The sequence below is a fragment of the Acinonyx jubatus genome, chromosome A1 (genome assembly GCF_027475565.1).
Source record: "Acinonyx jubatus isolate Ajub_Pintada_27869175 chromosome A1, VMU_Ajub_asm_v1.0, whole genome shotgun sequence".
NCBI lineage: Eukaryota > Metazoa > Chordata > Mammalia > Carnivora > Felidae > Acinonyx > Acinonyx jubatus.
This window is the reverse complement of record NC_069380.1, coordinates 68,218,142-68,244,860: the sequence shown is the minus strand read 5'-3', so window position 1 is coordinate 68,244,860 and position 26,719 is coordinate 68,218,142. Positions and strand designations below refer to the sequence as shown.

At 39.0% G+C, this 26,719-nt stretch overlaps 1 protein-coding gene across 2 annotated transcripts in view; it reads right to left on the bottom strand.

Moving 5' to 3' along the window:
* Nucleotides 1-1,381: 1,381 nt before the first annotated feature.
* The window catches only part of IPO5 (importin 5), a 56,631-nt gene continuing 31,293 nt past the window's right edge, over nucleotides 1,382-26,719 (bottom strand). For both annotated transcript variants that reach the window (XM_027065122.2, XM_053217277.1), the window contains 18 exons: nucleotides 25,415-25,502; nucleotides 23,520-23,626; nucleotides 18,605-18,729; nucleotides 18,423-18,512; nucleotides 18,157-18,330; nucleotides 15,577-15,795; nucleotides 14,014-14,097; nucleotides 12,525-12,657; nucleotides 12,316-12,437; nucleotides 10,635-10,731; nucleotides 8,819-8,991; nucleotides 7,763-7,874; nucleotides 7,620-7,675; nucleotides 6,375-6,497; nucleotides 5,287-5,506; nucleotides 4,444-4,672; nucleotides 2,133-2,274; nucleotides 1,382-1,527 (listed from right to left, as the gene is read on the bottom strand). In XM_027065122.2, the coding sequence (XP_026920923.1) occupies nucleotides 1,441-1,527; nucleotides 2,133-2,274; nucleotides 4,444-4,672; nucleotides 5,287-5,506; nucleotides 6,375-6,497; nucleotides 7,620-7,675; nucleotides 7,763-7,874; nucleotides 8,819-8,991; nucleotides 10,635-10,731; nucleotides 12,316-12,437; nucleotides 12,525-12,657; nucleotides 14,014-14,097; nucleotides 15,577-15,795; nucleotides 18,157-18,330; nucleotides 18,423-18,512; nucleotides 18,605-18,729; nucleotides 23,520-23,626; nucleotides 25,415-25,502 (2,381 nt within the window). In that variant the 3' untranslated portion in view covers nucleotides 1,382-1,440. The remainder of the gene's footprint in view (nucleotides 1,528-2,132; nucleotides 2,275-4,443; nucleotides 4,673-5,286; nucleotides 5,507-6,374; nucleotides 6,498-7,619; nucleotides 7,676-7,762; nucleotides 7,875-8,818; nucleotides 8,992-10,634; nucleotides 10,732-12,315; nucleotides 12,438-12,524; nucleotides 12,658-14,013; nucleotides 14,098-15,576; nucleotides 15,796-18,156; nucleotides 18,331-18,422; nucleotides 18,513-18,604; nucleotides 18,730-23,519; nucleotides 23,627-25,414; nucleotides 25,503-26,719) is intronic.

Here is a 26,719-nt window from a genome sequence, read left to right as displayed (position 1 = left end):
ATTGTGCTGGTGAAGTCATTCAATGCTGTTCTGCAGGATACTGAAGCTTCTGGGCTAACAATGTGCTGAAAACTGAAAATATATTTGAAGGATATTTGCTACCCAGTGAACCATCTTAATTTTAACTCATTCTTTCTATTCCATTTCAGATTTAATTTTAATAAAGTAATGCAAATCACTTAAAGAAAAAATCTTTAATTTTAAATTCTGATCTATGCATAAAATTCATTTTTGTATCACGGTTAAATTTAGTACAAACTATAAAAGTGTTAACACTGAAGTTTCAACAGAAATCTATTAAGATCCCTTAGAAAAATTATGTAAAGAAACAACAGCAAGTCATTCACTGCTATGAGGTTAACACACAAGGAAAAAAATTTCATACATTTTACTGAATTTATCAGCAAATAATTTTAGGCATAATACTTATCATAAAATTAAAAGTCTGAAAGTTGTACGTGGCTCCCTATCAATTACAATTTGCAGTGAAAATACTAAGCCAGATCTTTTTTATCTACCAGAACAACACTAGTTTAAAAAACTATTGGTTGAAATTTGCAAACTTTAAAGGGATACCAGTTGTGAAGGAATAAGTATATAACTTAGCTTAAATTAAAGTGGAAGATGGTAAAAACTAAATGCACAAGGAAAATATTAGGGGAAAAAGAAAACCTTCGAAGACATAGTTGCTACTCTAAAAAAATATTAGCTTATTCTTATATTAAAAACATTAAATGAATCAAAGCCAGACAGTACTGAATTTCTACACAGATCTCTTTGTACTTCAATGTTGTTTATTGAGTGAATGAGACACTACTGCCAGACATGCCAACGACACTTCACATTCAAGGGCTGGAAGCTGGAGAGCTTTCCAGATTGAGTCACTGCATAAGCCTTTTGGGAAAAAACTGAAAGTGACATCAAATATGACATCTTCATGCTTGTTTTTGTCTTCAGCTTTTTTTTTTTCTTCCAATTTTTAGATCTACTGGTTTGTTGGGTAGAAGGCTTCTTTCTACCCTACAAAAAGACTCACATCCAATTAATAGAACACTAGGTGTATAGCAAATTGTTTTAGTACACATCTACACCGAATAACTGATCTTAAAGCTGTTTTGTCTTAAATTTCCTTAAGTCTAAAGAGAAAAATTAATTTTCCTTCCCTTTCACCTTCACGTGGGTGGCTTATACCAATAGAAAAATACTCTTCAGTGCTGCTGTAGGGCTTACAGGGAACCTCTTCAGTGGTACCATAGAAATCCTTTCAAACCCCACTCTGAAACCCAGTGCTTCTCTTCCTGCTGTTGTGGCTTTGCAGAAGAATGGCCTACACAACACAACTCTACCGTTCTCTTTTGCTCAAAAACAAAACAAAGAAACCTAAACAAAAGGGTAAACGTTTATTTGGAGTTAGTTTTCTGGTGGTGATATTAAGGCCCTTCAAGCAGAGTTCAGGAGCTCCTGTATGGCTGCCTGCTGCTCGGGACTGAGCTGTGCTATGCACTCAGTCCACAATCCTCCAGAAGTCTAGGAAAAAACAATTTCATACATTTAGATTCAGTGAAATGGTCATTTAGAAGTATTTTACTAATCATCATTAGTAGACTATAATAATGCCAAATACTTTCTGTCGATGTAGTTTGAGGAGTGCCATAATAAAAGCAAGAAATCTATGCATTTATTTAAAGTTCATTTCACTCACACTGTTTTCTTCATCCAATCTAACCTGAAAAAGCTATATTAGGTAGAGGACACAGTCAAGTAAACAACACAAAGGAATAAGGAGCATAAATCACTTAAAAAACTTTGGTAGCTGACAGCTCATTTACTATTAAAATCTCATCTTTTTTTCGTCACAGACAATGCAAAAAAAACCTTCTACAGGAATATGCGCTAAGCACCAAGTGGAAGGTTTGAAGTATCTCAAGTTTAAGACAAACATTTTAGTACTGATAAAAGATGAGAACATATAGACACAGTATACATTAAGTAATCTGAAGGTTGGAGACAAGAGAATATAAAAATGAAGAAACTTCCTTTGCTCATTGGGTACCTATTTTTTTTCTTGTAGAACAGAAAACAAAACAAAACACCTCCCTAAGAAACTGTTTTATTTCCACAAAACAGCTTACCTGTACTTGGCGGACTACGTTAGCCAGACGTTTGGCACAAGGATCTTCATGTTTAATTGCCTCATGCATTTCTCCTTCTGCAATTATACTGAATATTTTGGGCAGATTGGTATTGTTGGGGCCAAGAACGATTGGGTGATTACTGACCAAAGAGAAGAAAGCCATTATAAATGAAAATTAAGGAAAAATTACGCAAGCACTCACATTTTCCTATATCCTTCCCCCAGTATGGAATTCTGCTATAGGATCTTTATAAAATGATTATGCATTCATTAAAATCAAATTCAGTGGCAGGAAAACCAGCTAATTTTATTTATTAGCTCTTCAGTGTTTTCCCATGTAAATTAAGAAAAATACTTGGCTCATCTCAGGTTAGTTTCAAGGGCCAAACAATAAATAGGACGTTCTAAGTGCCTTATAAATAACTTGTGACTTATTAAAAAAAAACAAAACAACAGAGCTATTACTAAGAATAGCAGTTTCTTATATGGCAAAATGATTTCCAAATAAATGTGAAGTTCAAAAGGATTTATGGGCATTTTAAGAGTAAGCCAGGGGGCGTCTGGGTGGCTCAGTCGGTTGAGTGTCCAACTTTGGCTCAGGTCATGATCTCGTGGTTTGTGAGTTCGAGCCCCATATTGGGCTCTGTGCTGACAGCTGGGAGCCTGGAGCCTGCTTCCGATTCTGTGTCTCCCTCTCTCTCTGCCCCTCCCCGACTCATTCTCTCTTTCTCCCTCTCTAATAAAAAAAGAAAAAAAAAAAAAAAAAAAAAAAAAAGAGTAAGCCAGGAAGTAAACGTCAGGCAAGTTTAATGGAAAGAAACATAACAGTGTATTTAACCGGGATTCCAGTCTTTGTCATTAAGAGAATTTCACAACAGTCCTTTCCAAGGGAGGTGATCAAACAGCATGATGGAGAAGTGGTCACTTCAAAGGCAGTAGTAGATACGGAGTGTGCAGTCTCCACCAGGGTTAGCACATCCCTTAATGACAGTTCTCAGTGGGAACACACAAATACACTTGTGTGAACCTGAACTTAAACAGATATGAAGGAATATGCTCACTGGCCTATTTCTACGAATTCCAGATGAGTGGTTGTAGCCCTTGGAGTTATTCATGAATAAAAGCAGTAATTAGTAGTGACAGAGCCTCGATCTGATTAACATTTAGGAGAACTTGGACTTAGAAAAACACACCACAGAACATGCCTTTGATCTGATAGCTTCTGTAGCCTCCAGGTTGTTGCAATTCTTAGATATACTCATGGACACAAAAGAGCATTAATAATGCCAGAGCCCAGGGCCAGATCTTCATTACCCAACTGGAATACTTTCCTTATACCACTGATTCTTGAATCCAAAAACCATGGTGCTAATGACATACTTTGATCTCATTATACTAACACATGATACATGTCAATTCTACTTCTGTAAAGCGGAGATTAAAAAAAAAATCTAAAGCCAAATAAATAAACAATAGATAAATGGGGTGACATTTTGGTGACATAAACGGGCAACAACATTAAAACAGAAACTTTTTTTTTTTTTTTAAGTAGACTCCAATGCCAAGTGTGGAGCCCAGTGTGGAGCTCAAACTCATGACCCTGAGAGGGGACCCAAGCTGAGAGCAAGAGTCAGATGCCTGGGGCACCTGGCCAGCTCAGTCAGTTGAGCATCTGACTTTGGCTCGGGTCATAACCTCATGGTTCGTGAATTCGACCTCCATATCGGGCTTTGTGCTGACAGCACGGAGCCTGCTTTGGATTCTCTCTTTGCCCCTCCCCTGCTTGCATGTGCACGCACTCTCTCTCACAAACAAACAAACAAACAAACAAACATTAAAATTTTGAGAAAGAGTGACAGAGCGTGAATGGGGGAGGGAAGACAGAAAGAGACACAGCATCCAAAGCAGGCTCCAGGCTCTGAGCTGTCAGCACAGAACTGACACGGGGCTCGAGCTCCCGAACTTTGAGATCATGACCTAAGTGGAAGTTGAACACTTAATCAACTGAGCCATCCAGGCACCACTATGAACGGTTAAAAAAAAAGAAAAAAAAAAAAAAGAGTTGGATGTTTAACCCAAGCCACGCAGACACCCTTGAAAGAGAATCTTCTTAAAACATTATGTTCTATAATGCCTCATCTGTTGAATTCCATAAAGAACAAGTCAAACTAGATCTAACTGTAAGGCAGCGTTAACTGTGATACGGTTTTAAAGACAACATTATTAGAAACCTATATATCTGAGGGGCTGTGCACAGGAAACACTGCTTAGAGAGGAAGAGAGTGAGGTCTATTTGTCCTTTTTCTTACCTTTCGATCAAGTCACACAGATAATTGAAAGTCTGAACAGCTTCTTCTTTATCCTCATGTAGTGGAAGCCAAGACAACCAGTGAGGCAGGACTTCTTCCACGTTCACACAGTCAGGCTTGAACTTCATAATCTTCCCCACTGCTGAGATGCAGTTCTCTGTGGCATTGACGTTTTCTTTGGTCTTAGAATCAGCAGACTGAATAACTCTTACCAGCAGTGGAAGTGCTTCTAAAATAAGCAATTGCAAAAAAGGTCAGTTTTTTAAAACCTCACATTTTCATGCAAAGCCAGTATTTTTTATATAAATATTTCTTTTTATCTTCGGTCCAGTTATCGATTGTAGTCAAGAATTATTGAAGTGTCCAGCCCGTTTTGTTTTCTTGGCTGCAGAGCCAGACCTAAGAAGGAAAGGAGGATTGCCCCGGCATGGGCCGGAGCATCAGTGCTCCACTAACTGGGAGCCCAAGAAGTCGGCAGGCTCAACATTCAATTCCCGATCATCTCAGGGTACTTCAAGCTTTTAAAAGCCTCCAGCTGTATTCCTGCACTGGCTTACAGGGACCCCCATATGTTTTAAAAGTCCTATGCCGCAGCTGGGGTGTACCTCCCAAGCCCAAAATGAACTCTACTCTGGGGGATGGGGGTGGGGAGGCTCTGATTCCACTCAGATTTCATTTCCGTATCTTCGAGAATAAAGACGGTCAATTTGTATATGTTATAGGGGAGACGTTTGAAAAAGGGAAGAAGAACACAGCAGAAATAGCTATATAATGTTTGGGGATGTGGAAAAGAGAACGAGAGAGCGATAAAAGGGATGCCTGGGACCGAGCAGAAGAAAGTACCTGTACAGAAAGGCCGGTAGTTCTCTCCACCGTACTGTGCCATGACACCCAGGCCATACGCAGCTGCTTGCCTCACTTCGGGGCTGCTGTCGCACACATATTGGAGCATCGGCCTTAAAAAATATTCTGCGTATTTAAAAGAGGCTGGACTACAGTGTTCTATGACATCATCAAAGATGCACAATCCCCATTGTCTGTCTGGCCATGGTCTATGTGGACACTATAAAAGAGATAATCTTTTAAGCTCTGAATACTGGAGTACACGAAGAACGTTAAAAAAAAATTCACTATAGGCTATCATGTAAGTGATAAGCTTACATGGATATTCCAGATACAGGCAACGAAAAACACAGTAATAATCACTTCTTGTGAATCCTCAAATTACAACACAGACTTAAGGAAGTACAGGTTTAAAAGACTTTGTATGATTTTTTTATAAAATCCCACAATTTGATATCAGCATATACCGGAAGAACCAACAGCAGCAACAACGTAGGTACATTTAATTCACAAAAAAGACAATGATAATGCTGTATTTAAAGAACAACAAAAGTTATGACGATGTTAACTTTATATATCCACTCAACAGGCTAAGTCCTATGTGCCTAAGTTTTTAAAAAAACGTGCTGCCCTACTAAATACAAGATTAAAAGCCAAAGTGAGACAAATTTCTATTGATTGCTTTTCATGTGTATTTTAAAGACTGAATACATAAGGCCATCATCCAGAATCGATGATTGCTGGCTGTATGTAACAAGGATTTTAAGGGAGTCCTCTAGGGTCCACTGAAAAAAACTAATTATGTTGATAACTGAGCAGGGCACGGATAACCGGAAATAATGAAAAGTCATTTGTATGTCTTTGGAATGCATTCTGATTTAACTGAACTATGGAAAACCTAATTAGCAAACTTCTAGCATGTATCAAATGAGAAAATATCAAGGGCAATGCAATAAACCTGATAAAATCATGGAAACTCTTTAGGATTTCTAAGGTCCATTTTAACCTAGAAGTGTGTTTTCAAGTGCTGCACTGAAACAATCCCTGGTCAACTATCTAAAATAACGTCAAAGAGAGGTAACACTTACAATTAGGTTGACAATTAACGGGAGCAGCTGTTCAAACCATGGTAACACCTTTTCCTTGTAGCTACTGAATATTGAGTGTAAAATGTCTGACACTTTGGTCAGAATATAAACATCGTTATCATCCTAAAAACAAAAACACACACAACACCCATATGTATCAAAAGGCATCTCCACTACTACTGCCAACAGTAACATTCATTTACAAAAATCTAGGAAATGCAGAAATTAAACTACTCATCACTGTAAGGGCACCTCTACGGCTGGGTGTCACGCCTCCCACCTGCCGACAGAAAGAGAAGTGCGGCCAGTACTGCACTTCCTCCAAAGACTTTCCTTGGAACATACTTACATTTCAAATTCTGAAACAGAAGTGTTTTTACTTCAGTAGTATTTTTTGCTTTCTGCAAGAATGTTTCTAATTTTGGAGCAGATGGGTGGAGAGATGTGGGGTCAGTTAACTGACAACACCTCATCCCTGGGAGCAATTTGTGTGTGTCAGCATGGGAGCACCCTGCACAGAAAGGGATGGACCACCCCACACAGAAAGGGGATGAGCCGTGTGCGGGAGCACCCCGCACAGAAAGGGGATGAGCTGCGCACAGGAGCACCCGCACAGAAAGGGGATGACCCGAGCACGCGAGCACTGGTCCACCAGGATGGCTACGTGCCACATCTGGAACCTAAATATGCAGCTGAAATACATCTGATGGCATCAAATGGTTTGATGAGGAGAGAACTGAACAAAGCAACGTAGAAGACTTATTTCAACCACTGCATGTGTATTATTTATAAGGCAATTCTCACTATCCTGTGATCTGGTAGAAAGACAGCTGTTGTTACAAAAAGATCTGGCCTTAAGCCCTAGACTCGCGGCAGTGTGTGGCTTTAGACAGTCATTTAACACCTGACTTTGAGTCCACTAATCTTTAAAACAGTGAATACGCCAGCCAATAAAAATTTGCTGAGAGGCATATATAAAAGAAACACTAGGTGAACTTAGAAGTGCTGTCATGTGGGAGGTATTGCAGCAAAAACACTCACACAGCATCCAAAACACAAATCAGCTAACTGCAATTACTTATTCTCTAGATTAGTAAATGAAATACATGTCAGATTCTTCTGCTAAAAAAATTACCGATAATTACATCAGAATGACAAGTCAGAAATGAATTAGAAACTTAAGCATTTAAAAATGTTCCAGATGCAAATGATCATATAAATTAAGTTCTGAAGGGAATAATTTACCTCATCTTGTAGTGACTCTTCCACCTGTTCATCATAGTCTTCATCTTGTCTTTTAACTAAAACACACCCAAATAAATGTCTTTTTAAACGGTCGCCAAAATGGTCAAGGATTACATTCAGAAATAAAAGTGTGGAGAACTTACCTTGCCGCAATTCTTGATTTTTAAAATGTTCTTCGAGTTTAGCTTTCAATATGCCTCCCAATTCTTCAAAATGTTCATTATTAAGGCATCCATCTCCCATTACTTCAATGCACTAATGATGAAATTGAGGAAAGAAAGCAACCCATGAGATTTAAATGTTTTAAGAGTCAAAAGTTAAGTTCTGTTAAGAATAACACGGAAGCATGAGAAAAATGAACATAACTCAGTACAGTCGAAGACTAACGATTAAATGAGTAGATTACACTTGCTTGGTGTATGTTCATATGACAGTACTTCAAAGAAAATAATTTAAAAAATATTTTTATTTTGAACATGTCCTGAGCAGATCTTAAATGCCAGGCATTACTGCTAGGAGCTGACATCTCAAAGATGGAGCAGACTATCCAGCTTCTGAGGAGCTCAATTACCACACACACGGTCTACACAAACACAGTGGGGAGAAAGGACAAGGGGGTGCTGGGAGGGCACTACAGGCCGAGGAAATCACATGCACAAAGGCCCAGGGGGGCCTCCTTTGTTAAAATAGAAGAAATGTGAACTGTAAGAGTGTAAATGGGGACAAATGAAAGGTAATGAAGAACTTTTAAACCAAACTGTGGAGCAGACCATGGAGCTGTGAACAATGGGGGTGACCAGGAATATTGGGAAGAGGAGTGCAAGTATTAAGCAAGTTCATGCCTGAGAAAAGGAGAATGAACTGGGAGGGAAAGAAAGGAGAGAGACATCGGGAGCAGACCAAAGGAGGCGATCTCAGCACAGAGAAGACATAAGGGAAAATGAAGAGCAGAGGCATCTAGGAGAGAATAGGACAGAAAGTAGGTGTGAGCTGGAGATGAGCCAAGATTCTGCAGTTGGATTATTAGGTAAATGACGGTGGCAACTTATCAAGACTGGACTAAAACGTTAAAATAAGAAAGAAACATTTTCAGTAAATAAAAAAAAAAAAAAAATCACTTAAGATCCAATTTTATTTATTTTTAGCAAGACTAATATATGAACATACAACCTTATACATACTTTTAAGAGAATATTTACCTTTGCAAAAGAATGCATTATTTCTGAGAGGACATCTGAGTCTGGTTCTGTGCCAATGGCCTTGATTAGAGCATCACACATAAAATGCCACATCTGTGTGAGATACTCAGGACCACGAACTCTCGCACATTCCAGGAGAAGAGGCATGGATTCTGCTGCCGCCACTCGAACACGTTTTATTGTTAAGGAAACGTAATCAATAATTTCAGACACACTTAGTCTAATTCCTCTCCTTGAAAGATTGTTCTCTCATTCTGCTTACGTAAATGTTAAAGTGTTCACCGAGTGCCAGTCATATGGCCAGATTATCTGAGACTGCTATCCAGGAGCTTGTGTTAAATATATCGTGTGTATAAAAACAGACATCTCCCCGGCCATATGACTTATCCCTGTCTTTTCTGTCACCTACAATACAGCAGTGAGTCTCAAATGTGACCTGCAAACACAGAAATGATTGTAAAAGGTTCTGGGACCCTTAGAGCATATCTTAGTATGTTCTCATCCCCAAACTTATGCAATATATATTTCTAATGGGAAGCCTGGTGGGGGGGGTGGCACTCAGTTGGTAAGTGGCTGACTCTTGGTTTTGGCTCAGGTCATGATCTCACAGTTTTGAGTGTGAGCCCCATGTCAGGCTCCACACTGACAGCGTGGAGCCTGCTTGGCATTTTCTCTCTCCCTCTTCCTATACCCGCCCCCCCTCTGCCCCCACCCCTCATTCTCTCAAAATAAACAAACTTTAAAAAAGAAAATTAAAAAAAATGTTACTAATAAATGCAACCAAAGCTATATTTCTCCTGGGAACACTAATTAAGTTCTCCTGTCAGAGCCTTTTCAGTTTCAATGAAGACCAAGCTGCCCCTCCCTATCTAGTGTCAGTTGTGACATCAGGTCGTGAGACTTCCCTTTGTCCTCTCTCATCATGGTAAGTTTCTCTTGGGCAAAAGCCATCTTCTGTAAAGGATACCACTACAGGATACTGCATGAGGAACTAAAACAAAGGGGCTCTGGAGTCAGGAAGATCTGAGTTTGGGTCTGGCCTCAACCACTCTGTTGGGCTGTCCCTTTTTTTTAAACCCATCTACGAAATTGTGTGTGTGTGTTAAGGCCTAAAAATGTTTCCATGTATTAATTACAACAATCATGTTATGAAGGAAAACATTTAACATGCAGATTTATCAAGAAAGGTTTCTCCAAGGTGATACCCACATTTGAAATGTAGGACTAGGCCACAGAAAGTTATCAGCGGGTCTCTTAACCTATTAAGAAAACTCTTAGTTTCGGGGCACCCGGGTTGCTCAGTCGGTTAAGTGTCCGACTTTGGCTCAGGTCATGATCTCACTGTTCGTGAGTTCGAGCCCTGTGTTGGGCCTGTGCTGACAGCTCAGAGCCTAGAGCCTGCTTCAGATTCTGTGCTTCCCTCTCTCTCTGCCCCTCCCCCTCTCGTGCTCTGTCTCTCAAAAAAGGAACGTTGAAAAAAAAATTATAAAAAAGTCTTAGCTTAACACCACCAACAGATATTTGAGAAAAGTTCTTATATACAACTACAAACATTTACTAAAAATATCAATCCTTAAAATCTTTCCAGTGGTTCACAGAAAAAGCTGTCAACTAGAAAATAGGTAACATTTTCTTCTTGTTTTTGGCACAAAAACCATGACACTAAAGCACCTGCAAAAAATGTAGTTAACAATCTTAAATTACAGTTAGTGCCAACAATCATAGTGAAGCACACATCAGTTAACACAAAGTCAAACACTCAAGCTACAATTTAACTAATTCTAGAAATGTTTTGCATTCAAAAATTATAGGATATCATCATGGAAATAAAATTTCAGTAGAGGGACCATCAGTTTGACAACTTGTTCAGTGTATTCCACAAAGCCTTCCTTTAACTCTTTAGCATAGCAAACCTGAAACCAAAGTATCAGAAATCAAGATCCATGTTAGTTTTTAGGTACTAACATTGATTAAATAGCAGAATCGTAAGGACCACAGAATGCTGTACCCTGACTGGAAGTACACTTAGAGCTGCATGCAAGACTGTGAAAAGTATCTGGGAAATACAAATATAAATGTAGAAAAAGCTGTACAAAGGGAAAGGGCCTTGGCGTGACTGCAGTATACGCTGTCATTCAAAGACCGGAACACCCCACGTTTTTAGTGTTGTGTGTGGGAGAATGGTGCAAAAGTTTCAGCACTCTGAGGTACTTCAAACAAAATATATCATTGAAGAAAAATACTTTAAAGAGATATAAAAACCCGAACCTTAATTGTAGTGTATCACTCTGTAAATCTGCAAATAGGCTTATGTTATTTTGTAATAAAAAAATCATTTCATCAGTGAAACAGAAAAATAATGCTGCTTTAAAAATAATTGTTTCTCGGGGTGCTTGAGTGGCTCAGTCGGTTAAGTAGCTGACTCTTGGTTTTGGCTCAGGTCACCATCTCATGGTTCGTGGGACTGAGTGAGCCCTGTGTCATGCTGTCAGCATGGAGCCTGCTTGGGATTCTCTCTCTCTGTTCTTCCCCTGCTCGCGTGCTCTCTCTCAAACTAAACAAACTTAAAAAAAAAAAAAGTTTCTTTACTTTCTTCCACATTAAAAGATTTGATAATTTTGTTTAGAGATGTTACATTTACATTTACTCTCTAGTTGAAAGATACCACAAAAATCCAAAATGTCTATGAATTATATTATAGGCATAAATGTTTACAATATATAGTAAGTACTGATGATAAAAATAAGTTCAAGAAATATAAGTTTAAATGAACTGGTAAATACAACAATGCTTTATTAATGCAAGATAAAATTTAAGTTATTAACTTTTATTTGGGCTTACTCATCTGCTAAGTTTGTAATATACCATAATTTCTTAATTCTACCTTTAAGAAAAATAGATTATTGTCCCTGTCTGTAACACATGCTCATAAAGGGGAAGGGGAGGGAAAAAACCAAACAAAAAAACAACCTCAAAGAGAACTTGCACACAAGACCTCATAACACTGCAAGAGGTAATTACTGTCAACATTTTGATGTCCCTACCATGTTTATATTTTTTATATGACTGACATCATACCAGTTATATTTTCAGTAGCATGAGCACATTTCTGTTCATTCATTCATTCAAAAAATATTCCTTGGTCATCTTATCTACTATACACTAAGCACAGAACGGACAAAAATCCTTGCCCCAACATAGCTTTGTATCAGCTGGGTACAATAATTATTATCTTCCTGATAACAGGCATTCAGGCTTTTCATTTTTGTTGTTGTTATTAGAAACAGCAATGATCATGAAGTTTACCTACGTGATTTCTTTATCCAGAAGTGGAAATGTTGGGTCAAAATATCTCTACATTTTATTTTTTAAAGAACATATTCCTGCTCTTCAAATAATTTCTTTAACATCTATGGGAGGCACTCCTCTGAAATGTGTGTATGAATGTGTTCTAAGAACTTGTCAACTGAAGTCTGATAAACACTATACGCACTCACCAGCATCTGACAAGCAGTGGACTTTTCTTCCAGTCCTGCAGTTTTAATACCAAAACTTTGCTGATCTCCAAGGTTCACAAACTCCCAACCGTCATCATCACTCATGTTTTCCATGTCTTGGGCTATTAACAAGGAAGAAAACAAATTCACGCTAAAAATAATCACAGGGAGGAATTTTACAACTGTTATGTCTTCATGAAGACACCTACTATCTAAAAGGGCTACTTCAGGCTTAATTGAAGCGGTCTTCATTAAAGGCCCCATAACCACTGGAAGGTACTGCTGAAATTCTTTTCCAAGAATTTTGCACATTCTGGCCCATGCTGAGATCATGTAAGAGATCTGGGGAAAAAAATTAAAATTGATTTCAAAACAATGGTAAATAGACAATCACAAAGAAGCCATTTCCCTATTTCATACAAACAATGTTTTATTTCACATTCATAGCCCTTCAAGCAGAAAGTACATTTCCTAGGGTCATATACTTAAAACATTCAGAAATAAAATCACTGTGAACCTTTACCCTGGGATAGAGAGAGCAGGCGAGGGAAAAGAGGAAGACCAGGACTGTGTCTTATTTTTTTCTTACTTTCAAGAAGCAATATATAATTTCCTCTAATAGCATCTGAGTCACATATATAAAATCTACTTAACCATTTTAACTCCTAGGCCCTACATTTTTTGAAGACAAGAACATATTTTATCTGACTGTATCTTTACTGCCTAGCATTCCATTCATTAAACATGTATTAACACCCGAGAAAACATCCCTTTCTCCTAGCTGTTTCAATTTTCTGTGTAAGTGGCTGGGTGTTTTTAAGACACCTCTTCTACTACTGTGTTTACATAGTCTCAATCACCTGCAAACCACCAACAGAGGATCTAGTTCTAATTCATCATCCCTGTAACCCAGAAAGTGAGTTGATCTTTACTAATATATCTCACGTGCGTATACACACATATTCTCCACACCTACTCTAAAACAAACAAAAAAACCACACACACACAAAAGAAAAAACAATCTAAGTTCATAGGAAATAATGATAGCATGGCCGTGTAAAGTCCAAATGTAACCCAGCAATTATTTATGGAGTCGCTGTTATTCATTAGGCATTGTGAATACTATTAGGACCATGACACACACTTACAATTTACAACACTGTGTCGTAAGGATCCACTACCAAGACTTATACTGGCCTTGAAATATGAGCTGGGATTAGTCAGGCTGCATGGGGCAGGGGTGACATGAATGTGTGCTCATGGGCAGAAAGAAAAAAGCAGAGCAGGTTTGTGGGAAGTCATGTGGCAATGACAGGGCTGAGAGACGTCCAAATGGAGATGTCTAGTAAGCGGGGGGATCAGTGAACCCTGAATTGAGAGAAAGATCTGGCAGTTACAGCACATGGAGGAAAACTGAAGCCATGGTGTGGATGACACTGCTCAGGAGGGAAGAGGGCCTAAGACAGAACCCTAAGAGCATAAAAATACCCGAAAAACCAAAAGCCAAAAGCCAGAGTCAGGGGAGAGGGCAGCCAGAGCAGACTGAGAAAAAGATGGCATGAGAAGTAGAAGGAAAGCCAGTGAAGAACGTCTCTGCAACCAGGGATTATCTCAAGAAAACTATCACTCAATTTCTTTTTTTGAGTACATTTAACTTTATACTAGATGTAGTATACGAACATGTGAAAGCTGCTTTACCTGGGGATCATCATCTTCCATATCGCTAAAGTCCGTCTGGGTCTTCAACAAGAGCTGCATCACATCTGATGCATCTTGCATGAACTGGAAGAAAATATTTGGGAAAATCAACACCGGTGTTTCTCGTGGCTATCAGAACAGAGAGGTGCTCACCGCTACCCAATTTTGGTTCTTGTATAATAACACAACTTTCCAAAAGAAAATCCATTACATTTCCCACATGGGTCATAACCCCTTAGACAAAAGTATCACACTGAAAAATTTTCATCTATGTTGCACACACCTAGTGCTCTTTCTAGAAAAATAGATTCTCCAGTGAAGGTCAGAGTGAACTGCAGTATAAAGGAATTTCTTTTTTTTTTTTTCCAATATATGAAATTTACTGTCAAATTGGTTTCCATACAACACCCAGTGCTCATCCCAAAAGGTGCCCTCCTCAATACCCACCCCCCATCAACCCTCAGTTTGTTCTCAGTTTTTAAGAGTCTCTTATGCTTTGGCTCTCTCCCACTCTAACCTCTTTTTTTTTTTCCCCTTCCCCTCCTCCATGGGTTTCTGTTAAGTTTCTCAGGATCCACATAAGAGTGAAAACATATGGTATCTGTCTTTCTCTGTATGGCTTATTTCACTTAGCATTACACTCTCCAGTTCCATCCACGTTGCTACAAAGGGCCATATTTCGTTCTTTCTCATTGCCATGTAGTACTCCATTGTGTATATAAACCACAATTTAAGGAATTTCTAATGATATCAAGTTTTGGTCTATAGTTTATGTATTTCCAGCAGTAAAAAGATAATCCAAATCCAGAAAGAAAATTTTGGATTGCTCCCTAGAAGTATAGGATTTTCAGGTAACTCTGTGTAGTTCTGCCAATCCCCACTGTATAAACAGGCAGTGTTTCAGAGACAGTTTGAAAATCAGACAGAGTAGGAACATGAAAATGTTGTATTGATTAGGTTCTCAGTATCTCACAGAAAATAATTTCTAAGGTAAAGTTAACACTGGTGCTGGTTTTGGAGGAGACCAACTGGAGAGGTTCTACTGTTGGTAGTTCTGAGAATTAGAGCGCGAGAGGTCAATGACAGGGGGGACTTCATTTGGATCAGCTTTGACACTCTGATATGCTGGCTGGAAGACAAATACATCTGCCAATGGTCCTTGCTAATTATTTTCTGCAGAGCTATATGTATAGAGATTTCTCTTAGGACACTTGATGGTTTTTGGATTAACAAGAAAGCAAACGGAATGTTACCAAGTACGTGTTTAAATGAGTGAAGCTAAACATATGGATCTTGAACTCCACACGCCTCCCAGTAGACTGTACATGTGGTAGGAAGAGGAGGAGATTTCAAGAGCATAAATGAATTAAGAAAAAAACCTTAATATTAATGCTGAAAAAATGAATTTCTATATAAAGCTAGAATTACAGGAGAGTAAGACAATGGAAAAAAACAAGTATCTGGAAAACCATTTAGCAGAAGGAAAAGGCCTCTAAGTACCTCCCTCAATGCCTCCACAGCCAAACTACAGACAGTAAATTCAGCCTTCTACAAATCACTTACTTTTTCCTTCCCAACGGCTAGACCAATGAGGCTGATGCACTCAATAGTTTTTCCTCTGAGAAGTCGGAGTTCCTTCTGAACTGCGTTCTCGACGATGTGCTTTAGTGATGGCATAAATAAGTCATAGTAGGGGACAAATTTTTCCTCTGCGGTATCTGCAACTGATGCGATAGATGTCACAACTTGTTCCAGAACTAACTTGGTGCCTTTCTGAATCAACTAGGAGAAGGAAGACACACAAAATAAATCATGCAAACGAGAAACTGGAAGAAATACCTGCTCCGAGTTCTCACAGGCTTCTCTGAGACAGCCAGCGGAGACCACCCTCCAGCAGCCCGAGTGGAGACCGTAGGTTCCGGAGCAAATTAAAGAATCCCTGCGGAACTACTGATGTGGGATCTCCTCTCTCTTCTGTTAATGGAATGCTCCTTACTCAGGTCTGCCTTAACTCCAAGCAACCAATTCTCAAGCACAAATCTGATTCCTTTTCCAATTTTTGTATCCCAGCTTGACACCCGTATTTCTCGGTCCTTTTACCTCACTGACTCCCACTACTTACCGTACACTCTGCGCCGTCCTACCATGCATGAGAGAATCCCCTTCATGGTCCATTCCTTTATCTTCTCATGTGACTCTCCCCAGAAGGTAGCACTAATGACCCCATCAGAGCCAGAGCTTTTTAGCCAACTATTTCACTGTCTTGGTGAAACACACGAGCTCCCCTTTCTCCTGCATTCAAGATCTACAGGTTCTCTGACCTGGCTAGTAACAAACACTGGGTACTTGCAGCGGGGCTCATGCTGTCACCTGGTAACATTTTCTAACCCTTGAGGATTCACAGGAGTACCTGACCCAGGGACTATTCCAGATTTGTTTCATTTCCCCCCAGTCAACTCCAGCCACTCTGAGCAGAGTTCTTCCTCTTGCACGACCACTTCCACTGCCCTGTAAGAGGGTAACTTACTCCCTTCTTCTGCATCCGCTCCACGTTTCAGGTCTTGACTGCTTCTGATCTCCGAGGAACGTTGTTCCTCATCAGCTACCTTCTCTTTGCACAACTTTTGCTCACATACTTTAACTTCTTCCCCAGGCCGTCTTAACAATTCCTTCTTTTAGTCTTTAAAAAATCTGACCTGTTGCCTCTTTGGAGTAAGGGGATGCAATTGAAACTCTATTTACACTTCAGCCCTCTACCCAAACACACTTGTAAAGTCACGTTTGATCCTTCTGTTCCTGATTTAACCAACAAACTCATCTGCCTTCAACTGGGGTCTACCCGTCTTCAGATTCACTCCTGTTCCTTCCTGGTCTGCTGTCACTGGACACTGAACACCTGTCATATTTCAAAAGCCCCTTTCTTCACCTTCGGAGACACTGTATCTCGTCTCCACCCCGTTTCTCCTTTAGAAAATGACTACGTGAAGTGTGGTTTACTAATTCTTCCTGGTTCATAACGAATTGATATGTGAGAATTGAGTTAATAACGTTAGAAACTTTACTTTTATAGCAATTTGACAGTAACTTTGTGTCTGGTAAACACAGGACTTTTCTTAAGAGGCTTTTATTTGTCCTTTTTATTCATTTCACGACAAACTGAGCCTGAATCTTTGCCTTTCTCACTTGCATCCTCTCCTCACACACTGCTGTACTAACACCACTGAGTCTCTTAGGCTCTATTTCTTATGTAAGCTATCACTGCAAACCTTCTTCTATTTGGACAGCCAGGCCTGATTTTAAAATTCAACTTATTTAACGTAAAAATGATATTCTTTCTCATCTGTCTACTTCTGTCATCCAGGTGAGAAGAACGGTCAACTTTTTTTACTTATCTTTCGTCTTTTTTTTTTTTAAGTTTATTTATTTTTGACGGGGGGGGTGGGGTGGGTTGGGGGGTGGTTGGGGAGGGGAGAGAACAAGCAGGGGAGGGGCAGAAGGAGATCGAGAATCCCAAGCAGGCTCAGCACTGTCAGCACAGAGCCCAAAGTGGGACTCAAACCCACAAACCATGAGATCATGACCTGAGCCAAAACAAAGAATCAGACACTTAACCGACTGAGCCACCCAGGCACCCCCTCTCTATCATCTTTTAAAATTCAAACTGGTAGAAACTGTTACTGCTTCCTGAAAAATGACTTTTAGAATCATCTTTCCCCACTAATTTCCACTATTACCACCCAAGCTCTGTGAACAATAATCTTGACAGTCTTAAATTTTCTCCCGTTTTGTTTACGCCTCACAATGCTACACAGCTAATTTCTTACAATCACATTATCAGGATTTCCTGCAGCAGTTAAGAACAAAATGGTTCTTCCAAATTTATACAAATCAGAATTCAAAATAACTGCCTTATTTTCAAGGCAATTCACATACTGATTTTACCTAACGTTTAGGCTACAACTTCTTTCCCAATTCCAATGTTGGCCTATTCTCTGGTCAAGACTGAATTATTCTACTTCAAACAGCCTAACCTGACTTTCTATTCTTTATGGCCAGGCTGAACCTGGTCTTTCTCCAGGTCTTACCCACTAAAATAACCTACATTAATCTCTAAATAGGAGCTTAAAGACCTTGAAAACCTACCTCTTGAAGTTTAAGTACCATGATGGAATGTAGATGTTTCACCAAATTGTCTAAATATGGAATAAGCAGTGACTTGGGACAGTCCTCAGTGAAGTTGATCAGAGCGGCAGCAGCATGGGCCTGCACTCGCTGATTGCCCTGGTCCTCCATGGTCTGCAGCAGGGCCGCGATCACCTGGAAAACGGAATCAGATAAACACACATTTTGAAACACCACATTTCCAAGCATACCTCCTCTGTTTGAGTGTTTGAGGCATTGTTACTTACCTTCTCATGAAATTTCTTTTGGAAGCCAGGTGCAAAATCTGTAGCCATCTGTCCCACGGCATTACAGGCTGCGTACCTTACTCTTGGATGCTGCAATAGGGGACTTTGTGTAAGTAAAGGTAAGGGGTTCCCACATGGGAACTATGGTAATAAGTATGAATCAGGTATTTACTGGTACTTACAGGATCCTGAAGAAAAAGCAAAACAAAATTTACTATCTCATTTAAAATTCCTTCCATTTGCTGGTGGCATCCTTCACCAATGGCAGATAAGGCCATTAATCCTGCATGCCGGTATTTCCAGTCAGCTACAAAAAAGAATTACAGGTGAAAGAACAGTTAGCGAGTACAAACATGTCATTCTGGTAGTCAGAAGCATAAAAAAAGCTCTCCTTATTTAGAAAAGACCACCAAAATATTTTTATACATTAATTAGAAAAATGGACAGAAAAAAGTGCCCGACTGGACTATTTCACTATGGTAATGGTTATGTCAGACGAGCATTTCTATTCCAAAAGTAGTGCAAAGGCAATATGAAAGAAAAGAGTTTATTAGTATTTATAACAACCACTGAAAATAAGCCTTTTCCCCCTAAGATTTACCATTAGCAACAAATACCTGGATTTTGTGCCACACACTGCTATTTATTGAACACAGAGATTCACTATTGTCCAACCATGGAAATTTATATTTCTTTAAAAAGAACAAAAGCCATGGAGAAGATACTGCTTTTAAAGAATTTTTATGTAACAACATGGTAAATGAATATAGATGAACATTACATATATTCTAATATTACTAATGGCTACTTGGTTTTAGACTAGAATATTAGCTAAGCAGTATTTATTATACTGATCTTCATATCATATTCTAATATATAATTTCCCTGACTCTCATTTCGAAATGTTTATGCTCATTACATTATCGTTCCCTTTAAGCGGTTTCACACAACTTGTGGAACAAAGCAAGACATACATAAATACAGAAAGCTAATATCTGTGTAAAGCAGTGGCTCTCAAGGTGAGGCCCAAGAACCCTGGGATTACTGTCCTGATAATACTCTTTCACTCTCACTCTGAGGGTCCAGTGGAGTATTCCAGGGATTACAACACATTATGGTCACTAACACTGAATGAAGAAGCAGAAACAAGAACTCAGCTAAGACACTTAAAGATATTTACAAAACTGCATAAGACGACATTCTTCTCGCTAACATATTTTTGTTTTGAAGTCATTCTTCACGAAAAATGTTATTTCTGTTCATGTGTAATGGGTTTATTATTGCTATCTTTAAGTGAACATTTTAAATGTTTTTCATCTTTAATAATACAAACACTGATATAACCCACATAAACAAAAGCATTCTAGGATCTTCAGTTGATTTTTAAGAGTGTAGGGGCGCCTGGGTGGCTCAGTAGGATAAGCATCCGACTTCGGCTGGGGTCATGATCTCACAGTCCATGAGTTCGAGCCCTGTGTCAGGCTCTGTGCTGACAGCTCAGAGCCTGGAGCCAGCTTCAGATTCTGTGTCTTCCTCTCTCTCTCTCCCCCTCTCATGCTGGCTGTCTCTCTCTAACATTAAAAAAAAAATTTTTTTTTTTAAATTTTTTAAGAGTGTAAAGGGATCTTAAAAACAAAGTTTGTGAACCACTGGCGTAAGAGTTAACAAAAGTTGTAGAGAAGCATAAAATTATATCAGAATTAATAATTTTTCACTTTGGGGAGCCCAAGATGAACTCCGTTGTAATATACTACTATAAAGAATTTTTTTGAGAGGGCACCTGCACTCCTGCACACCCTGCATGAGGAGACAGGTAGAGACAGAGGGGAGAGAGAATCTTAAACAGGCTGCATGCTCAGTGCAAAGCCCAACATGGGCTCAATCTAATGACCACAACCTTGAGATCATGACCTGAGCTGAAACCAAGAGTTGATGCTTAACAGACTGACCCACCCAGGCACCCCTCTAACATAAAAAATTTCTGAAAGTTTCCTAATTCTGCTGTTAAGTATTAAAACTTTATTATTAACATTATTAAATATTTTTAACGCATTTCAATTACTTAATATACCAATAAGCCAACATTTTTCAACTAAGGAATAATCATCCTAGGAAATCAGTAAATCAGATGCTAACCTTTGCATATTGGATTTACTAAGTTTTTTTTTTTTTTTAATGTTTATTTTGGGGGGAGACACACACACACACACACACACACACACATACACGAGAGAGAGAGAGAGAGAGAGAGAGAGAGAGAGAGAGAGAGAGAGAGGGAGGGAGGGAGGGAGGGGGAGGGAGGGGGAGGGAGAGGGAGAGGGAGAGGGAGAGGGAGAGGGAGAGAGGAAGGGAGACACTGAATCTGAAATGGGTTCCAGGCTCTGAGCTGTCAGAATAGAGCCTGTCGTGGGGCTCGAACCCATGAACCACGAGACTGTGACCTGAGCTAAAGTCGGACGCTTAACCAACTGAGCCACCCAGGCGCCCTGGATTTACTAATTTAAAGAAGAGATGCAATAAATACTTACTGATACAGAAATGTGTCCTTATTTGGATCAGAGAAATAAAAATAAAAAGATATGTCTGTGTATCTCTAATAGGCAGAGTTCCTGAAAGTATGTTCGGCAGAATGTGATGGTATGCTATGGGGATTTAGAAGTGGTTTTTCTCCTTTAAATTTTGCTGTTTATTATTTAAAGCAAAACCAGTAAAACTATCTTTGAAAATAAAGTGTTAAGTTACTAGGAGATACATATCGTTGGCCACTGTTTAAAGCACTTTTCACACACATTAGATGCATCTTTGGATCTAATCTCAAGCCTGGGCATAAAGCAAGCATCATTTTTGCCTCTTTTACAAACGAGATTAAGGTGCAGAAAATTTGCTCAAAGCCATAGAATTAACAATAACAGATCTTTACTAAGAGTTCATTGCCATATATAATAAAGCCTCTTGCATCCAGCTGGTAGGTGTAGCAAGAAAAACTGAAAAGCCAAATTCTTTAATTACAAATCCCAACCACATCCACAACTGACCTATCTGAAGATCACCATCAACCAATAGTGAAACAGTGACTACAATCTTTTATATCTGTAGGCTACCTTCTTCATCTTAAAAATGGAAAAGCTAGATTCTTTCTCTTAAGCAATCTGTGAAGCTGTCTCTATTCCTTTGGGGAAAAAAAAACCCTCAAAAAATTGAGGAGCTAAAAAAAGGAAAACTGGGGCGCCTGCCTGGGTGGCTGACTCGTTAAGCGTCTGACTCTGGACTTTGGCTCAGGTCCATGATCTCATCGTTTGTGGGATCAAGTCCCCCAATGGGCTGTGTACTGTCAGAGCAGAGCCTCCTTGGGATTCTCTCTCCCCCTCTCCGCCCCTCCCCTGCTCATGTTCTCTCAAAATAAACAGTTAAAAAAGAGGGGGGAAACAACTATTCAAGACCCATGTATACAATCACGTCATCAAAAAGAGTTAATTGTTTTGGGCCATGCCTTTTCAGAAGAATTTTATAGGATAAGAATTAAGTAAATTGTATAAAGGGCTACAGTTCTCAACAGTTCCTTTCATTTGAAGCTGGTATTATGTTATTACCCTGCTTTACTACTTTAAGACCTTGAATCAACTGTCTGACCCTCAAGTGTGTCTCTTGCCATGTACCCTATAGATAGGACTATCCATACAAGTCAGGATATCTGTGGAAGAGTATATGCATTAGCATTATTTGTATCAACAAAAACTATTAACATTTAATGGGGTATTACAGAATGCTATGAGGGGGCTATTCTGTGGTGATATGATATACCCTGGGGTAAAAGCTTAAGTATGGTGTATCTATATGGTATGTTCACATTGTTTTAAAAACTGCATATATGCATGATGGAGGCCAAAGAAAAGTCTCAGAAAACAATTAACAGTGGCCACCTCAAAATCTAATAAGTTAAGAGACTTTCAGTCTATATATCTCTGTTTTTGAATTTTTAAAAAAAGTCAAGCATAGGGTGCCTGGCTCGCTCAGTTGGTGGAATGTGCAACTTTTGATCTCAGGGTTGTTGAGTTTAAGCCCCATACTGGGTATAGAGATTATTTAAAAATAAAATCTTAAAAAAACATAAAAATATAACATGTATACAACAATTTTTGATATAGATATAAATTACAGGTACAGAGGCTGACTGACAAATGACCAGATATTTGTTATGAAAACAATAAAAGAAATAGAAGTGGCTTCTCTTTTTTTATTCAAAGTTTATTTATTTTTGGGAGAGACAGAGGTAGCATGAGTGGGGGAGGAGCAGAGAGAGGGGGAAAGAGAGAATCCCAAGTAGGCTCCACACCACCAGCACAGAGCCTGATGCAGGGCTTGAACCCACGAAACCATGAGATCATGGAGCCAAAATGGAGTCGGATGCCCAACCGACTGAGCCACCCAGGGGCCCCAGAAGTGGCTTCTCTTCTGATTATATATATATTATACATGTATTTTTTAATGTTTCTTTATTTTTTGAGACAGAGAGACAGAGTGCAAGCAGGGGAGGGGCAGAGAGAGAGGGAGAGACAGAATCGGAAGCAGGCTCCAGGCTCTGAGCTGTCAGTACAGAGGCGAATGTGGGGCTTGAACTCACAGACCGTGAGATAATAACCTGAGCCAAAGTTGGGACACTTAACCAACTGGGCCACCTACGCGCCCCCTGATTATGTATTTTTAAAAATAAAAGACAGTAGCTAAGGAAGATCATATGAATCAAATGTGCTAATATTTGTAAACATCAAATGACGATGTCTTATTTAAATTAAAACCTAGATACTTCTGGCTAGGGAGAAAATCTATAGTTTTTCCTTGGTATTGTAATTATTTCCTATGCATTGAAGCCAGTTCTACAGAGGAAATGGAGTATCTGCAGTCGCGAGAAAAAACATTCTTTAGCATAAGATTGGATGGTTCCAAAGAGGACTAAATAGAATTTTATCAGTATAACACAAAAATTAGGCTAAACATTGGATATAAAAAGGCAAAGAAAGATGAAGTCTAAGCATTTGTCAGTTTGAGACTTAGAAAGCCACATGCACTATGCTAGCATCCGAGGGAGACACAGCTTACGATTTTGGAGCATCTGCATAATGTGTTCCTTGATCATCGGCAGCACCAGCTTCCCACCAAGTCCACAGGCCATTCGGTCCAGAGCGCTCTCACCAGCAACCGCATTGCTGCACACAAACCAGAACATATCCAACATGTTCAACACACAGAAGAACAGTGCACTGTGCACATGTATTTCTAAATATGCTATGAAACTAAGGCTGAGAAAGACCAATTTAAGCAGTCTTTCAAATGCATGAAGTTGTGGGTTCAAAATCCTCAAGAAAAGGAGAACACGTAACATTTTCATGATTCATTCGCCATGATGTAAAAAGTCCTGTCTCAATCTTAACTTTCAAGACTTTGCTCTTTCTGCACACACCCCTCACTGGCTAACACTCAGCTTTGGTGCTTTCAAGACTCAAAGGTATGAGCAGCGTGTTAAAGACAGCCTGTTACCTCATTTCCCAGACATACATCCTTCAAACTCCATCAACAGAACACAGAACACTGAAAGCAGTGCTCAGACTCAGGGATGCCTTCTCTGCAGTGAACTTACCTTTTAAAGGAGTACTAGCTGCATAGCTAACATTTATGCACCGGTGAGACTTAATTCCAGTGTTTTCACTGAAAATGGAAGAAACTTGGGTATAAGAGCCTTTTGCACTGGCTTTGAACTCTAAGATTGGTAGTGAGTTTGTCATGGGATCATCTCCAACTGTCCAGTGAAGAGGAGACTATAAAGATGAAACTATAAATGATTTTTAGAATATATCTAAACTCACCTTGAATATATTCCTGGCCTATTTACCCACAGATAAGAAAATCTTACTCATCTAGCCCAGAAAAAGTAGCTTCATAAGCCATATAATTGTAAGTGCCTTTTACAGGGCAAACTAAAGGCCAGGGAGCAGCAGCACATTACAGTAACTGAACCAGGGAAAGGAAACCCAATCTGAGCCTGGTCTTCTCTTTAGTCCTATGAGGTAATTTCCAGTGAAGGATTATTTTCACATACTTCAAAACGGCATTTAAGCCAGAGTAGTCATTTTTAATAATGGGACTAAGCCGCGAGATGCGCTGTACATTCTGTAAGTCAAATGTCTTTCATTTTACCTAATTCCTGTTATAGTAGCTTATACCAACTACCAGTCTTTCAGGGCAATACTTTCAGCTCTTTGAGAAAGAGAATATGACACACTGGCATTAAACCTTCATCTACAGACGGGCTATACAAACCCTGGACAAATCACTCAAATGCCCTCTCCATTTCTGACTCTACCTGAGAATGTATCTGTAGGAACACTGAAAGAATCAGTTAAAATAACAGAGTTCTAAAGTGCTACTTCTCACATGCGTGTAAGAAGAGGCCATCATCACCACTGGACAGTGAATAGATTCTGGTGGACTTTTCCAGGAATTCCAGAGGAATCTCTGAGGTCTAAACAAGTAAAACAGTAGCTCCAGTGTCACAGTAATCTAGTGTGCAAATCTTGCCACTATCTTGTCTCTAGCCCATGGTTAAATTGAATGAAATTGGGAAAACGTCATTTTGCAGGGAACAGTGTGGAAACAACTATTCTAAGTGAGGTCTATGCATATAAAGGCATTTTTCACAATAAAGCTTCTTTATACAGACTTTAAGATACTCTTACACTAAAAAAAAAAATCTTGAAGAAAATTCAGAGTAAAATGGGGAGGAAAGATGGCTACTTAATTAAAAGTAAATAAAATATAATTTATAAAATTTGACACAGAAAGCCTCAGTGTCCCATGTTCCAAAATGACAAGTTTAACTTTAGATTACAGAATACAGTGGGAAGACATGGAGCCTGGAACCCTAAACTCTTGTCACTACCGGAGCTCTCTCTGTTCTGTCGAGGAGCCTCCACACAGTCTCTGGCGCATGCGATTACCTGTCAAAGTCATCATCTTCTAGCTCATCTGCATTCGCCCAGTCCTCGTCCTCTTCAAGATCAACCATCATTGCTAACATCTGAGGAACTAAAGTAAATCATCACTTCACACCTGAAGACTAGCTTTTTTATTTTATCAATATCACCATTTATGAACAAGAATTTTAAGAAGTAAAAAATGAAGGATTTACTTTGCCTCTAAGAGACAGAACAAATATTTGCCTGTGCCCCCCAAAATTTGCTATATTTTAACCTTTTTGCCACATTTGCTTTAGACCTTGTTCTTTTTAAGAAGTGCCACTAAGGATAAAAGTCAAACTTCCTAGATCCTATTACACTCTCTTTTACTCACCAGAGGTGAGCAATGAATAAAACCGACGCTTCTCATTCCCAAACTGTTTTTACACTTGAACTACAGATTTCCCTATATACAAAAAACAGCACCATTTCAAGATTTTAGTTTTTACACAATAAATGGTACCATACTACATGTAACCTTTGGCAATTTGCTTTCTTTTCAACACATATGGATTTTATTTTAATTACTTCACAGTATTCCACTACGTAAACACACTATTCCATCTATGGACATTCTGGTTGTTTCCAATTTTCTTCCTATTAAAAAATTTCCTTTGATGAGTTTTCTATACACATATCCTTGAAATGTGTGAGTTCAGGGCATGAAACTGTTACAGGTTATCTTCAATATTATAAGAAAGACTAACTGCTCTGCATAGTGGTTGCATAAATTTGCATTCCTAGAGGAAGTTTAAAAGGATAACTGTCTTATTTCACAACAACGTGTGAAGTGCCCTGAAGCTGTAGGAGTCCTGCCTGCTCAACATCTTTCATCAACACTCAGTATTGTCAAACTTTCAGACAACTTGGGACTCCACAACTACTCTGTTATTTGAGACTGACCAGCACTCATTAGCTAGTTCAGATTCCTCCTCTGTGAATTTCCAGTTCCCTAGCCTTCATCTATTTTCTAGGTACTTAAACTTTGTTGACTCTGTCCACTGCAGCTACTTTTCCCCAGCCTGCAGCTTATTTTTTAATTTCACTTACGGAGTATTTGGTCAAAAAATTATTTTAGTATTTGCAAATTTAGCAATATTTGCATCTGTGGTTTGTGATTCAGTCTTAAAAAAATCTTTTTCAATCATCAAGATTTACTTGTAAAAATGAACTATTATTTAGGTGTTTAATCCCAAATTAGTGTTTATAGGATATCTGAGGTTGGGATATATTTTTGCCACAGAAATGACCTTTGATCAATTATCTTTTTTTTTTTCCCCCAATTAT